The 17,912-nt window shown below is 41.0% G+C and overlaps 1 protein-coding gene across 1 annotated transcript in view; it reads right to left on the reverse strand.

Moving 5' to 3' along the window:
- PTPRR (protein tyrosine phosphatase receptor type R) overlaps window positions 1-17,912 on the reverse strand; it is a 139,599-nt gene that overhangs the window by 2,167 nt on the left and 119,520 nt on the right. Inside the window, exons 11-13 of the mRNA XM_075209525.1 lie at window positions 14,185-14,295; window positions 11,888-12,045; window positions 638-751 (exon numbers count right to left, since the gene is read on the reverse strand). Coding sequence (XP_075065626.1) covers window positions 638-751; window positions 11,888-12,045; window positions 14,185-14,295 — 383 coding nt within the window. The remainder of the gene's footprint in view (window positions 1-637; window positions 752-11,887; window positions 12,046-14,184; window positions 14,296-17,912) is intronic.

Consider the following 17,912-nt stretch of genomic DNA (forward strand, 5'->3'; position numbering starts at 1 on the left):
CTCACTCAAAACTGTGATTGTGAATATGTTTTGCCTGTAGTAGTGTCATGTTTGTTTGTTTTCTGGTATTTCTTCATGCTTTTACTCTGATCTGTCTAGAGTAAGTTAGATAATAAAATCAAGTGTCTAATTGGTTGCTATGCATTAATGCAAATGCTGTTCCTGAATACAATGTTAGTAATTTAGCCATTTAATGTTGTTTTCATCCCAACTGTTTTCAAGCTCAAGCTACAGTATGTACAATATTTAGGTGGTCTATTTATGACCCATCACATATTGCTCAAGTCATTCATCATTTATTATTGAAATGATGAGGAATGAATAGGATTATCTACCACTAGTTAATGAAATTGAAGAGCCAGGACAAAGTCTCTGATAGAAGCCTGTCCCAGCGAATAATCTACAGTAAAGGGTTCGCAATTGCTATCACTTTCCTTACAAGCTCTTATGGCCATGGAAAATTTGGGATAGGGAACGAAGCCTGGATCCCTCTCCTGCGATGTCATCTTCATATGGCATTAGCTGTTCTACACTATAGGGAGAGCATTGCAGCTCTGTAGCTTGATACATAGGGCATTTTCCAAGTTTTTGGACAATTTAAACCTCGGATGTTCATAAATAATTAACAAACATTTACCTGTCGATCCTTAGCCGGCAGACAATGCTTAATACATCAACAAATCCCTCTTCCTTCAACTGACAACAGCCAATAGATGTAGCAATATAACAACCAGTTCTTCCAATTCCAGCACTGAAACAATACAGATAGTATTAAATTGTCTTTGTATAGTATTTCAAGGATAAATAAAGAGAAGTGCAATACATCCAAGTTTAAGGAAATAAAACATTGAAACATTGTTTACATTGTTTACACTTATAATTTGGGACTATTCTGTGATACATCTTTGTATCTCGGTAGAGTAATCAGTAAGACCTATTATTAGAATAAATGCAGTATGTTTCTCTAGACAGAAACATTCTGTTCATGTTTTACTTCATAGGAAATGTGTAGATAAATAAAGTGTAACCCTGTGATAGGATGCCACCTTTGCAATAAGACGATCGGTGAAGTTTCATCCCTACTGGATATTCCACGGTCAACTGTAAGTGATATTATCAGAAAGTGGAAGCATTTAGGGACAACAGCAATTCAGTCACGGAGCAGAAGACCACATAAAATCACAGAGCGAGATCAACAACTGCTAAGGCGCATGGTGCGTAAAAGATGCCAACATTCTGCTGATTCCATAGCTGAAGAGTTCTAAACTTCCACTGGCAATAATGTAAGCACAAAAACTGAGTGGCAGGTTCTTGATGGAATGGGTTTCTATGACCGAGCAGCTGCATGTAAGCCTCACATCACTAAGACCAATGCCAAGCTTCAGATTGATTGCTGTAAAGCACACTGACACTAGATCAGGGTTTCCCAAATCCAGTCTTCAGGGCTCCCCAACAGTGCGGGTTTCCATATCTCCTTGCTGGAGCACAGGTGTATTCATTACTGACTGACACATTGTAACAGATCCACAGGTGGTCCTAATTATGCCAGATGTGATCCGGAAAACCTGCACTGTTGGGGAGCCCTGAGGACTGGGTTTGAGAAACCCTGCACTAGACTGTGGAGCAGTGGAAACGTGTTCTGTGGAGTGATGAATCACGCTTCTCTGTTTGGCAGTCAGATGACCGAGTCTGGGTTTGACGGATGCCAGGAGAATGTTACCTGACTGACTGCATTATGCCAACTGTGAAGTTTAGTGGAATAGGATAATGGTATGGGATTGTTTTTCAGGGTTTGGACTAGGTTCCTTATCTCCTGTGAAGGACAATCTTAATGCTTCAGCATACCAAGTCATTTTGAACAATGCTATGCTTCCAACTTTGTGGCAACAGTTTGGGGAAGGCCCTTTTCTATTTCAACATGACTATGCCCCAGTGCACAAAGCAAGGACTACAAAGACATGGTTAGATGGGTTTGGTGTGGAAGAACTTGACTGGCCTGCACAGAGCCCTGACCTCGAACCCATTGAACACCTTTGGGATGAACTAGAACAGAGACTGCGAGCCAGGCCTTCTCGTCCAACATCAGAACCTGACCTTATAAATGCTCTACAGGATGAATGGGCACAAGTTCTCCAAGGAACACTCCAACATCTTGTGGCAAGCCTTTCAAGAAGTGTGGAAGCTGTTACCACTGCAAAAGGGAGACCAACTATATTAAAGTATATCTATTTGAATACAATGTCATTACAGTCCCTGTTGGTGTAATGGTCAAACATCTGGATGCTTTAGTCCATATAGTGTATATATTTATATAAAAATGTAAATGTAGATATGCAGAAAAAACATATCCTTAATAGACAAATATATGCATGTCTTTTTACATTTGTAGACTAAATAGGAAAATAGACTAAATTTATATATAGTGTTGCACATGCTGATTTCATCTTCCTTGAAAAGACATTTCTCTAGGCATCCCATTCTTCCTCACCACATTCCTAACAACCTCCTGTACAGGATGTGTTCCTCATAAAGGAAAAAATCTTACGTGTGTAGTCAGGATATGGAGATATTCATATGTGCACTGCATGAAATAGCAATGTGAACTACAGATAATATACATGCCTCTTGAAAACAATATAACTTTGTTGCTTAATCTTTACAGGAACCATGCTTTGCATATTTTGGAAACTATTTTCATATAATTAAAAGTAATTTTGAATCAGCAAAATTCCAGTCACAGAGTGCAAATTATGTCTTATTATATTATATTTCTCTTTTTTTGCAAATATTGCCATTTTTATGACAAGCACATGAACCTGTTCCCAAAGATGATGTCAGCTACAGGTTAGGGAGGAAGAAGCTGGGTTCGTCAGGGGGTTCCTTGTTGAAGGCAGGTCAGGTGCAATTGTGCACCTGATAATACATCCACATGCAAAACCAAGAGTATGTTTGAAGGACGAGATAAGTGCTGAGATGCAAGGGATGGAGAGGGAACCACATTTACTGGGGGGAATCTGTTCAACAGTGGACTGAAAAGCCTTTTCCTCCTAGCAAAAAGTCTTTTAACATGTCCTTGGAAGTGAGATCAAACTTCATGTCATGATATTGTGGTAACCTATAGCTATTTTGTCCTGGCCAACCAACGGAGAGTCTGCCCTGGGGTATCCGACAAAGATGCCCACACCAAGTGCTTACTGGGCTAATTTCACCATCAGTATCTTGCCCATGGGAACATACCTCACACCTAGGCAAAACCAGTAATACAATATTTAATGTTTATCAATAAATGGGATACCAACAGTGAATGAGTTAATAATTAGGAATAGGCGTAAAAACAAACAAAGCAATTATAGCACTTTTAAAAAATATCTGCATACTGCAATAAATGAAACAGTAATACATCAGACTGTTTTGTGGCTTTCCCTGAGTACCTAATCAGGTTTGCATCAATGCTGAAGTGGTTCCTCCCCTGCACTGCCAGCAAATTAGTGGTCATGCCTCCCTGTTACTTAGCTTTCGGCAGAGACCCCGATGAAGGAAGAAGACTTGTAGATCCTTGCAGTCCTTCAGTACTCTTCTTATTCTGCAGTCAGTCCAATGGAATCTTGGTCAGATGAGCAAAAATTATTATTAATGATCTTGTTCAATTTTGTTAGCAGCCAATTAACCTACCAGCATGTTTTCTTGGAGCGTGGGAGGAAACTGGAGCACCCGGAGGAAACCCACGCAAACACGGGGAGAACAAACAAACTCCTCACAGATAAGGCCATGGTCGGGAATTGAACTCATGACCCCAGTGCTGTAAGGCAGAAGTGCTAACCACTTAGCCAGCATGCACATGAGCACAAGTGGAAATGTTAAGTTTTGCAACATCAGAAAATAATAATTTTTGCCCCACTGGTAATGAAATAGTATGCCACACTAATATAATAATAAAAAAATTTAATTACCTTACATATAATCATTAATGAAATTTAGCCCATTGATTTATTCATAAAATAATTTGGCCTCCGTAAGATCATTAATAATAATTTTTGCCCCTGTAAACAAGAAATCATGAGTACCCTTATAATTAAAACTTTTATTGTGCCACCTGTAATTTTATTATACTGCATAAGCCATGCTGTCACTGTCTTAGAGATACAAGTCTACAAGAAAAGAGCTCTCTTTGTGTTATCAAGTCACTACATTGGAGGTGTTAAAGAATGCCCAGGTGTTCCGAAAAAATGCTGACGTTTAGGGCAGTACGTTATGGAAACAAGCTATGCCATGTACCATAGCTTGTTTCCATAACAGCACATGGAATTTTACATATGCTGTATAGAAACACTGTATGATCCAAATTTGATCCCCTGTCTAAACCCTGATGCCAAAATAGGTCAGACGTAGAATTTCAATAAATGCTCTATGATATAAAAGAAGCTAAGGTAAAAAAATAACCACATAGAAACACAATTAGGGATGCTCAGGCTTGATTTTTTGAAAACTGAGCCTCCCCCAACTTAGGCAATCCGAGTACTGAGCCAAGCTGGCTCGGTACTTTTGCACGTCCTCGGAACTCAAATCGAGACGAAGCATCATTGGCACGTTGCCGGACCTTGTTAGTTTTGGATTCCATGAGTACCGCCTTCCACGAAGATCCAGCGCCATTTCACAGACAGACACAGAAGGGGTAGGATTGTTCTTGGCAGTGTCCAGTGCAACTGGTCAGCGTCATTGCTCATACAGAATCAGGAGGGGTAGCAGTGTTGTTATCAGTTTCCAGCGACATAGCTGTGTGCCTTTGCTCATACAGAAACAGGAGGGGTGTCTTTGTCACTCTCCAGTCTCCAGTCACATTTCGGAGTGCAGGAGAGGTGGCAGTGTTCTTATCAGTCTTCAGTCATAAAGCTGTGTGCCATTGTTCATACAGAAAGAAACAGGAGGGGTGGTAATTTCCTTGTCACTCTCCAATCACATTGCTGTCTGCAATTGCTCACATAGAAAACAGGAGAGGTGGCAGTGTTTATATCAGTCTCCAGTGACATAGATGTGTGCCATTGCTCATACAGAAACTGAAGGGATGGCAGTGTCCTTGTCCCTCTCCAGTCTCCAGTGACATTGCTGAGTGCCAATGCTCACAAAGAAACGGGTGGCAGTGTTTTTGTCACTTTCCAGTCTCCAATCACATTGCTGAGCACCATTGCTCACACAAAAACAGGGGTAGCAGGCAGTGTTCATGTCACTCTCCAGTCTCCAGTGCCATTGCTGAGTGCCACTGCTCATTCAGAAACAGAAGGAGTGGCAGTGTCCTTGTCACTCTCCAGTCTCCAGTCACATTGCTGAGTGTCATTGCTCACACATAAACCGGGTTAGCAGACAGTGTTCTTGTCACTCTCCAGTCTCCAGTGCCATTGTTCACACAGAAACAAAATGGGTAGCAGTGTTCTTGCCACTCTCCAGTCTCAGTGCAATTACTAACTGCTATTTCTCACACATAAACCGTGTTAGCAGACAGGGTTCTTGTCACTCTCCAGTCTCCAGTGCCATTATTCACACAGAAACAGAAGGGGTGACAGTGTTCTTGTCACTCTCCAGTCTCCAGTGCCATTGTGCAGTGTCATTGCTCATGCAGAAACAGAAGGGGTAGCAGTGATCTTGTCAGTCTCCATTGCCATAGATCAGCGCCATCGATATGGCAACCAGCTGCTGGCACCAGTCATGATGATACTAGTTCTTCTACGTCATCTACTAAAGCCTATGCTCAAAGTTATAGTGGGTTTAAGTCAGGGAAACTGAAATTTAAAAAACAAGTTTTTACATTGGTAAAGAAAAAAACACCTCTCTAATAAAGGGAAAGCTTACTGTCGAAAAACATAAAATTGCCAACATGCCATTCTACCCAAAATAATAACAAGCATATCAGCATCAGCTAGCTCCCTTCTCTCAGCTAGATCCCAGCACCTGTATTCTACACAGTCATCAGCCTTACCCTCATCAGTGTGTACATCATCCTCACACAATATTAATTCATCCCCACTGCAATCCACCTTTACAGAAGTCTCTCTACTTTGATGTAATTGCCGGTAATGGCCTTCCTCATGCAATTTGTAGTTCATTTTACGGAAGAGCTGTTACGATTTTTGGGCAATTTTTTTAGACCAGACCAGAAGTCAAAATGTTGTGCTGACTCATTTGCATCACCACTGGATGTCTTGGGAAAGCTAAGTTTTTTCCTAGCAGCAGTTGCCAGAGAAACTGAAGGAGGAGATGTTGTCATGTCATGTACCACTTAAGCTGTCAGCTTGCTGACCAGGAGCTCGTGGCATCTCTTGAGAAAGTTGGAAAGAAAGAGAAGACATAGCTAGGATCAAGCACAGTTGCCAAAATGTAGTAATCCAATTTCAAGATGTTGATAACTATTGTAACCTGGTGAAGCGAATAAAGTACTTGATCTACAAGTCCGACATAGTTTGCGCAATTGCTTTGTTTCATATCTTCCTTCAATTTCTATAGCTGATTTTCCAAAAGTTTACTTAGGGGAATCACTTGATTCAAGCTAGCAGTGTCTGAACTCACTTCACAGGTGACTACTTCGAATGGTTTCAGCACCTTGCACAACACGGAAAGCATTCTCCACTGAGCTGGACTAAAGTATATTCCACCTCAAATTCTATTCTTCTTGCAGCTGCTGCAATCTCCTACATGCTGTTGCAGAATTCCGAAAATGACCCGAAATATTTTGGGATACAGACAGCATCTCCTGCATGTCATTGTCATTTTTTTAAAACGTTCTGTGCCATTAAGTTCATTGTATGAGCAAAACAAGGAATGTGATGTAATTATCCATGCTATAATGCTCTAACACAATATTGGTGGTGTTATCAGGAATCACATATTGTCCGGAAAGTCCAAACGGGATAAACCATGTTGCAATGACATCCCTTAGATTTTCAAACAGGTTGTCAGCGTTATTGCCTCTTAGTGAAGCAGGGGATACACAGAGTAGCCTGCCCATGAAAGATTTGGAGTTGTTTGTTAGATGCTGTGGCTGTTCTTGCTGCTGAAGGCGATTCACTAATCTAGTGGGCTGTCACAGTCATATAATCTTTAGTTTGCTCACTTTTGCTTCTCCACATATCTTTGGTTAAGTGTACAGTGAGTAGAATGGCATTTTGCAGCCTAATAATTTTCTTTTTTGTAACCACCTGGGATAGGAGAGGAATTGCTTGTGTAGTAAAATGGTGTTGAGATGGAATTTGATAACGGGGACACAGGACCTCAATTAAATGTCTAAAACCTGCTGCATTAATGATGGAAATTGGACGCAGAGCTAATACTAGCATAGTCGCCGTGGCAACTGTGATCAACTGTGCGACTGGGTGACAGCTTTCATAGTTGCTTCCTCTTGCAAAACATTGTTTAACAGTCAATTGTTCTAAACTACTAGTAGTCCTCTTCCTGGTCTGGGATGATTTTGTGTGGTGGTCCAAAAAATGCTTTTTGTTATATATGGCGGCCACTAGGATGCTCTTTGTATTGTGTGGTGGTCAAAAGAATGCTGTCTGTATTGTATGGCGTTCCCAAGAATGCTATGTGTATTGTATGGCGATCACAAGATTGCAATGTTTATTGTATGACAGTCACAAGAATGCTATGTGTATTATATGGTAGTCACAAGAAGGCTATGTGTATTAATAGCAGTCAGACAAGTGCTATGTGTATTGTATGGTGGTTACAAGAATGCTATGTATATTGTGTGACGGTCACAAGAATGCTATGTGTATTGTATGGCGATCACAAAATTGCAATGTTTATTGTATGGTAGTCACAAGAAAGCTATGTGTATTAATAGCAGTCAGACATGTGCTATGTGTATTGTATGGTGGTTACAAGAATGCTATGTGTATTGTGTGACGGTTACAAGAATGCTATGTTTATTGAATAGGGGTCACAAGAATGCTATGTGTATTATATGGTGGTCACAAGAATGCTATGTGTATTGTATGGCAGTCTCAAGAATGCTAATGCTAATGTGTATTATTTGATGCTCACAAGGATGTCAAGTGTATTGTATGTTGGTCACAAGAATGTTATGTGTATTGCATAGCGGCATTAGGATGCAGTTTATAATGTCTATCACTAATACTGGCCAAATTATTATGTAAAGCAGCATAATACCATGCTAACTCTTGGAATTCTCTGCTGCTGGATTATGCTGCATCAATCGCCTGAATATTTTGTGTACTCCACTCACTGGGGTGCTGCCTACTTGTTTGCCCTGCCAGTGCAATGCTTTGCCTACATGTGTGCTACCTCCGTTTATTGTGACAGGCTCCACCTGCCATTGCTCTGTCCGCCTACCATTGCTGTTGCATTGGTCTTACCTGCCACACATGTGGCTAGGGCTAATTATGTGCTAGCCCCACCTACTTTTGTGTTGGCCCTGCCTACAAATGACTTGGTTTCACTTACACGAGGCCACTTTCAGAATTTTTCTCAGAGCCACTTTAAGTTCCCAATCCATCCCTGCCTATGTCTAAATTGTTCAAATGCTGTCTACAGAGTACATTGAAAAAAGTTACAGTCACTTGTCACATGAAGATAAATGAACACTTGAGAAGTTGTAGATAATCTAAAAACATTATCATGGTCAGCAAAACACAAATGTAGCGTTAATCAAATTGTCTTCAAACGTCACCAAAGCCCCGTCTCCTGCAATGCAATGGCATGAATGTGTCATTGTGCAGTGGGTGGCAAGGCCATGAGGTTGCAAGACCCCTAAGAGTACCAGATAATAGATTGAGCAATAAGAAAGAATATTGTTTGGTATCTGTGTGATTTTTTTTAACTCTTTTGCTATAATGGGCCGGGGTCTTAGGGTTCCCTGTGACATTATAGTGTGACCACTGGAGTAGCAAAGATGGAACTCCAGGGATCCCAGTCCTGATCCTGATCCCATCATCCTGATTCCACAGCACAGAGGATGAAGCACCAGCCCTGCTCTGGTCAGCTTGGGTTTTTAGAATAGCAGGTATACTAATACACAGTGCAGCATATGTGGTGTAAGTGGAGGTAACTGTCAATCAGTTGAAACTCTCTGCCATTCAGCAGTGACTAACAACTACCTCCACTCAGACAACAAATGCTGCCAATTCATTAATTTAAGCTAGGATGTGAACATAATAATTATATTTGCAAAGCACAGTATATAGTACTTATGATTCATCTGACATGAATAGTACAATTCTCTCAAAGTACCATCTGATGGAAAGAAAAATATATCACAGGGAAATTCAATAGTACTTTGAGAAATAAACTTGACGCAACGTGATGTGTTTCTTTAAAGTGGCAGCATACGGAAGACTAAAATTTCTCAACTTTAGAAGACAATTTGAGGCATGTTACATTTGTAGTAGCAGACCCCTAAGACAAGCAGAGAATGATGTCATATGAACAGGGATGCCAAGAGGAAATCAGGGCCCGAGTACAACAAATTCATAGGGCCCCCCCTCATAGTCGAGTAAGCCCCCAAAAAATATTTTGCCGCCCAACGGCGCAAATTTTTTTTAGTATGTAGTCATACATTCAGGGGCGTGGCAATGCGCCGTTGGGGCGTGGCTAGCCTAACGGCAGTGCAAAATTTTTCAGAGGTGTGGTCATGCATTTGGGGGCGTGGCAAATGCGCCATTGGGGCGTGGCTAGCATCAAAATCACTAGACTCTCAATTCGCCGGAGCGTCACATATGTTCAAGCACTCCTGACTTTCAGGACATCTACCACCACAGTGTAGTATACAAACAATGCAGTGTGTACACACACAGTTCAGTCTTGGCCTACACCTTACATTGGGCACAACATTCACCAAAAATTGCCATTGTCCCTACTAGAATCACAACATTTCACACACTGTGCTGCTCTCTCCTACCTGTTCTTCTCACTTTCTCCACCTGTGGCTGCTGGTTTCTTTAGTTGTGGCTTGTCCGGCTCCAGGAATGTTGAAGGACCTATTTTGAAAAAAAAAATAACTACATTTAGAAAATTACAGCCAGCCCCCGCGTTAAATCAATAGCACTCACGATTAATAATTAGGCCTTCCTCCAGCCCCAACATTAAAATAATACTATTCACATTTAATAAATAAACCTATTTCCCTTCCTGCAAACAGCCCCAGCAGTACCTATTTCCCGCAACCATCACTGCCATTAAATAATTCATAGTCACATTTAATAAATAGACCTCATTCTCCCTAAACTCACCCCAACATTCAATAGCCCCCAAACCACCCCATCTTAAATTAATAGTCCCCACCATCACCCTACAAACAAAATAGCACCCATTAATTAGCCACCACCTACCTCACACTCACTACATTGTAACAAGCCCCCTGTGCCATCACACACACAATACTGTGCCCCTTCATCACAACTACACTGTGCCCCTTATGCTCACACTGCGCCCTCCATGCTGCCTTCCCTCCGTTTTCCCTTTGTGCCTCTCTCAGGGGCGGGCTGGGCCGGGGGGCAGGGGGGCATCGCCCCCCCGGGCCGTTCACAATCATGGCTGTTAGGGCCAGCCCCCCCGGAAGTAATATAAATGTGATGCGGGCACGCAGGCGGCCGCATCACATGACACGTGATGCGGCCGCGTCACGCGGCCGCATCACGTGTCATGTGATGCGGCAGCGTGTGGCCCCCGGGCTGACGTCCGTCAGCTCGCGCCTGGCCTCTCTCCCACTTTTTTTTATTCCTCTGTGCCTCTCTCCTTTTTTTCCTCCTCTGTTCCTCTCTCCCACTTTTTTTTCCTCCTGTGTTCCTCTTTCCCACTTTTTTTTCCTCCTCTGTTCCTCTTTCCCACCTTTTTTCCTCCACTGTTCCTCTTTCCCACTTTTTTTTTTATTCCTCTGTGGCTCTCTGCTTTTTTTCCTCCTCTGCTTCTCTCTCCCCTTTCTTAATAGTACTGTCCCTCTCTGTTTTCCTCCCCTTGCCTCTCCGTTTCTTTACTTAACTTTTGTCAACTTCTTTCCTTTCTTTTCTTCTCTTCTGTCTTCTTTCTTCCTGCTGGCTGCGGCGCTCCTCACTGACTGACGGGCGTGACTTGATGACGTCACGCCCGGCAGTCAGTGTGAATGGAGAAGAGGAGAGGAGGGACACGGCGCCGTGCGATCACGTGAGTATCGGGTTTTTTGGTTTTTTTTTCTTCCAGCTCCCCCCACCAAAAAATAAAAATAAAATAAAAAAAATCGCAAAAAAGAAAATAAAAAAAAAAAAATTAAATTAGCGGAGAGGGCCCGGCCCGGGCCCCCTGGCATGGCCGGGCCCGGGTAAAATGTACCCACTCCCCCCCCTCTCGGCGACCCTGCATATGAATAAAGATGTCATATGAGAATACTGACCAATAGAAAGTGTAATGCTACCAAAAAGCAACACATGATCACGTATGACAGAGAGGTGAATAATGTGAACCAGTCATTCACAGGTATATCAGGTAGCAAAGCTGCTAATAACAAGTAAAATCACAATGAACTAATATAAAAACAGATATTTGATGTTGGTTAGTAATGCATGTGTTTGACAAAATAAGTTAACCCTTTGGAAATGTCAGGATATTATGCTATTGCACATACTTTGCTAAGTTGAAATATATTTTTTTGTAATCAAGTTTAACTAATACTGGTGCTGGTGTCTACTCTACAGCGGTCATTTGTTATCTATGGTGTCTGGATATTGCCCCATGCTACAATTTTTGGCTTGTACAATATTTAATATTAAGTGTACTTTGTGCTGTATTATTGCCTGTCACTAGCCCTATTATGTAGGTAGTATACAACACCTTTCAACAAAGTCCACTTTGAAATAGGTAATATTGGAAAAGTATGAAACAATAGAGGATTGATATTGAACATCACCTGCAGTGCACTACCACCGGACCTCTGCCAGCAAACATATCTCTGTCATCTTCCACATCCAGCATGAGCTGCAGAAGTGGCTGAGCACTGTCTGGAGTCTTGTGATCAGGCCACGAGGTGTACCAGTAATGTTTCACAATGCGCGACTGGCTTCCTTGCTGAAAAAATATTAAATACAAGAGCATTAGATGGAGACCAATATCACTATGGTTTACATAACTAGAAAGTTAACTTCATCATCATGGTCACTTATTTATCTATTTACAGCTTCCATAGTGCCGGACAAGCTTGACAGATATGACCTACATGATAACATTAAGTTACCTATTAACAGCAAGCATGAGCACTAACATGAAAAAATGTCAGTTACATTTTTATCATTGCATCATCATTTTATCTAGAGCTGTCAAACATTAACAATAGGACTATTAATAACTTGAAAACAACCTGAAACGAGAAGCATTTTTGGTTGAATTCGCCATTTTGTTTTAGCATTTTATTTTACTTAAAACAAACCTCCCAACTTTAAACTGTTCCCAATTCTGGACAGTCTATGCATGCCTCCGCTTTGCGGCCTATGCACAAGAAGCCACGCCACCTCGGCATGGGAACATCATGTATCTCCTATATGTCCTGGGGAACATATATCTGATATCCTTGTATGGGAGGGAAAGGGTATTTAATATTAAAAATGTATTTGGGTGGACATCTTTTTTTAATGATACCAGCTGAGGCATTTGTTTGACTTCCCATGGACCAACAATGGACACATGTCTCTTTTCAACCTTAGCAACAAGATAGGCAAACCTTTCACTTCTAGTCTGCAGATCTAGGACACCTCAAAAACATTCACTTACATGCAATCTCGCAAGCGGAAACAATTTTACAGTTACATTGTTTCACTGTTTGCTTGGATTGTTAATCGTGATCTATTCAAACGTCTCCCTGATAGCCCAGCACTGCCTTAATCGATTGGCACTATGGAGCTCATATAGAGATGAACATGTGTGTGTGCTTTTTATGTAAAGCCTGCATTTCTACCATAAGCATATGCACAAAAAATATTTACAGTTCTACCAGTATACAGATTTTGGTTGCAAAATATGCACTGATGACGACAATGATCGGCTGATGCTTCTAATTGGCTGATTGCTTCTGGACCCATCCCACTGGATGCAAATATATCATTAGTGTAGCTGCTATGTTATATGTGGCCACCTATTAAAAGGGGATTAGCTATGCAAACTAGGAGATGTTCCCTTCTTATATAAGGGGTGTAAAGCTTTTTCCAAACATAAAATAAGCATTGGAAAATATAATGCCTAACACTTAACTGAAACAGATCACTCTTATGTGAAAGAGTTGGCTAACATCAAATTTCAGGTCAAAACTTACAAACCCAAGGCTGGCGAACACACACATTTATAGATGATGATGATGATGATTTATGTGTGAGTGAACACAAGTGTGAGGTTGAGCAGAGCAGTCAAATTTCTAATGGAGATATGTACACATTGCATTGTGCTGTATTTTGTTGTATATTTGTTTAACAATATGTAATACTACTGTATTACACAATACTACTGTGCAGAGAAGCAGACCTTACTGTACTGCAGTATCTGGTCTCTTCTACAAACTGTTCAGGAAGACCAGACAGTACACTAACCATACTACAAATATAAAGCCAGTCTACCGCCCTGGTCAAATTATAACATTGTACCTCTTGACTGTCACTGTTTTGGTAAATCTCCCTGCCCCTCTTTTGCGTCTAATTTTTACAATTTCAACCCTAAACACTCTGCCTTGTCACTATATACCAGTAAGGCAACAAGTACCGTTCCAATCTCAATTTTATGCTAGTCTATCTCAAAGAAAAAATTATGTTATAATTGTGCCGGATGCACCAAACGAGAAATACTGTTATAGGCACTCATTACTTAGAGGATTTTTTGACAGTTTGCAGGTATTTGGTGAAACTAATTGAGTCTTCTTGTACTTTATGCCTGAGATGGGATTTATACAAAGCATGGCACTTGAAATAATAGTAACTTGTTTATTAATATGAAGCAATGGTAAAATTGAACAGATAAATAATGTATTATTTGGACAGGTAACGTTGTTCCCTAATTTATGTTCTCAATGCTAAAATACATATACATCAATAAAATTCATGTATAACATATATCCATATGAGGTTTGTCTTACTTTCTATTGAAGCTGCAAAGGGAAACAATGAAATGTTATCCCACATTTGAACTAGAATCTATCCATATCCCATTCATTGTATAATGCATTACCTTTAAGGTGAGAATCCGGATGGTATAGTATTCATGTTCCTTGACGCTATTAACAAGCACCTCAACATTTCCATAGATTCCTCTCTTCTCTGGCCAATACAGAACACATTTCTGCAGAGGACAATATATGTTGTCAAGCACATTATTACACACAAATCAACCTCATGTAAATCAGCAATATTTACCAGCGTAATACTATATATTTGTAAAACATACAAAGTGATATAGGCACCTCAAATCATGCATGTCATGTGTGCTTTAGTTGAATCACTTCTACTGATCAGTTTTAAGTCCCTGTGCTTTTGACACTGTTTCATTTCTACTTGCTAAAATAATGATACATGAGCATCCTTAAACTATATGCAAGTTTCACATTGTACATTATTTTTGCTATGTGATATAAACAGTAAAATTATACATCATTTCAACATTTCATTAACTTTGATCACAACTTAGACTCAAATAAATAGAGTACTATCATATTTTTTCTACTGAAGTAAATGGAGATTTAGCTGTGACATTCTGATGCATGCCATGTACACCATGGTAAAGTGCAGGATGTACAATTGAGACTAATCTATCTGAATCACATGTATAAATGGACACCAGAGCATACAAACACACATCATTTAGCCTAATCTGAGCACTACATGAAACTTCTAGTCTTTCATTTATTCCCACTTATAGTATTACTGCGTTCCCATTCAGTTATAGAACAGTCTATATTTTATATCTATCTATATCCTAATGTTTCTAATTTTTTGATAAGTGACAAACTACAGTATTATATAAACCATAGTATGGTCACTGTACAAATGACATACAAGCAAACAAGACAGTAAGCATGAATATTACTATACGTGTGATATGTCTGACTGACCTGTTAAGCTTTTCTACAAGATGAACTATCATGAGTTACTGCAGCTTGCAACACTTACAGGCTCTGCTTTATCAATGCCTGAAAAACCTGACAAGCTCTCTTATAAGATGATTAGGGGGGAAAGAATAACATATAAAAGTTCAGCTGCCACCCATTGTGGAAATTGTTCACATTGTCACATTATCTGATCTGCAGCCCTTACTCCTCCCTATGAATCTCAGGGAAATTCTAAACATGGAGAAACAAAGAACTAAAAATACAACTGCGCCCTGACCAGACTGCTTGTCACATTGTATGTTGTGAAGGGCTTTGGTTAAAGAAACATTCTTGGCTTTGTAGGCAAGATATGAGCATTAAAATGATTCTTTGTTAGCTATTATATAGAAATCAAGTCTGCGTAAAATGTGTGCAAAATAGTCCAAGACACTGGCTTTACAATACAGGAAAATACACGGTTGCTTGGTGAAATATATGAAATTATTCTCTTCTATTGTAATTTTTAGCTGGCTTGGACTGACATCAAAAACTGTCCCTGAATCGTGTTGTGTGAATATGTGGGTGATAGTAAAATAGGACCCTAATATGCCTTTTTCCAGTATTCTACGAGCAGGACCAGTGCCACCATTAGGCAGCTTTAGGCATCTGCCTAGGTTGCCAGGCTCTGGGGGGCAGCACTGTGGTGGGGTACCCACACTAACAATGTCTCTAAATGAGACATTGTTAGTTAGATGCCAGGTTAGTGAGGGTGGGCAATTGCTGTAATTTATTTGGTCATACTGTTGTCCATACCGGTAAAGAAAGGTGGTGCTGCCTTATGGCAGAACCATCTCTCCATATCCCTCTGGCGCCAGGCTACTGACAGCGTTGTGATGGCAAACCGCTGTCAGTTTAGCGGAGCTCAGAGGCATATTATTATTATTATTATTAATATTTATTTATAAGGCGCTACAAGGCATCCGCAGCGCCGTACAGAGACAAACAAAATCACAATACAATGGGAGACAGCACAGTACAGTAAACACAGCAACTCAGTACGCTCAATGCACAGCTAGAGAGGGCGGGGAAAGGGGAGGGAGGATCCGAAAACGACGGGGCCCAAGAAGGGGGGCGCGGAAGACAGGGAGACCCCCAGGGGGGAGGAGGGAGCGAAAGTGGACGTGGGGTGGAGGACCTTTGAGGAGGAGGGCTAAGTAGCTGGAGAGCAGAGTTAGAAGTGGTGGAAACAGGAGGAGAGATGGCCCTGCTCAGAGGAGCGTACAATCTAAGGGAAACAAGAAAGCATAGAACAAGAAAGAGGAGAAGCAAGAAGAAGAAGAAGAAGAAGAAGCAAGAAGTGGAGAGAATGAGAAAAGGTAAGATAATTTCAGTAACACAATGAAGACGGAGGGAGAGAGGAGCCAACGGTAAATAGGAAGGAGAGTGGGGGCACCAGTAAATGGAGGTAGAGAGGGGACACAAGTAAAAAGGAGGGAGAGAGGGGGCACCAGAAAAATGGAGGGTGAGAGGGTGCACCATAAAATGGGAGAGAGGGAGGGGTCACCAGAAGATGAGAGGGCGAGAAGGACCACCAGAAAATTGTATGGGAGAGACCCCCAGAAAATCGGAGAGAGAGGGGGCACCAGAAAATGGATGGGGTGGTGGTGGCTGGAGAAAATGAGGGGAGGGGGAAGGTTACTTTCAGAAATCCCCACAAGTTCAATACTATTAACTTAAAGGAACTTAAGGTTTGAGTAACCATTTATTTTATTAGTAGTTGCACACTGTCTCTCCCCTGTTGCTACCTATTGGTATAATTAATTTAAATTTGCAGGATATATTAACATATAAACAAAGGAAATCTAAATTACATACATATAGCATTAAGCTATTTATGTATTAAAATTTTGTGGGTAAGAGGTAATGTCAGAAAAAAATCTGTTTGGCAGGGGAACGCGTGAAAAAAAACTGGCTAGGGTGCCTAGGGCAGTGATGTATATGAAAAAAAAGCTAGTGGACAGGGGATATGTGAAAAATGCTGAAGGAATGAAAGTGGCATGTGTGACAAGAGCTGATGGCTATGGGTAGTATGTGTGAAAAAAGATGGTGGGCAGCGAGGGACATGTCAGTGTGTAACAGGTGAGTGATTTTTTTGTTTTGTTTTATTCTGTAATGTAACATTTGGAGCCTCCCCTTTAGATATCCTGTGTTTGCTCCTAGGCAGCATAGAAGCCTGGACAGCATTCTGCGCCAGACATCAGTACATCTGAACATCAGTGTATCTGGACTGCAGCCTTACCAGCCAACCAGGAGGAGGTAAGAGTTACTATTTTTATTTTACAAATGTCAAGTGTGTAAGGGGCTAAGAAGTGGGAATTGGGGGCAGGATGGGCAGTAGACTGAAGTTTTACCTAAGGCACCAAGAAACCTTGTACCAGTCCTATCTATGAAGTGATATATAACATAATGGTTTTCTTTTTGGCAGGTCCAATGGTCGTTGGTGGTACGGCATACCACTTTAAACACCCCTAGTTCGACCATTGGGCAGGTCTATAACTGCAACTCTCTGATTGAAAAGACGCGGCCTCTCTGCTCTATAGCATTTAGGACGTCATGGCAGGATAAGTTTGTCTTGGTGGTAGTCAGCGACCAAAATAATCCAAAACATAACTCACCGACCTGTCAAACAGAGACTTAAGTATACACAGACACATGAGAGTTCAAATCTAACTAGAGGGCGACATGATCCTACGCTGGGTCCATTGCATTGCCGCTTTAAATATAAAAATTGCGCTTATAAGTGACATAATTTTCAAGAGTCGCCCTCTCCTCAGATCGGAACTCTCGTGTGTCTGTGTATACTTAAGTCTCT

Source organism: Mixophyes fleayi, chromosome 4 (assembly GCF_038048845.1).
Source record: "Mixophyes fleayi isolate aMixFle1 chromosome 4, aMixFle1.hap1, whole genome shotgun sequence".
In the NCBI taxonomy this organism is placed as follows: domain Eukaryota; kingdom Metazoa; phylum Chordata; class Amphibia; order Anura; family Limnodynastidae; genus Mixophyes; species Mixophyes fleayi.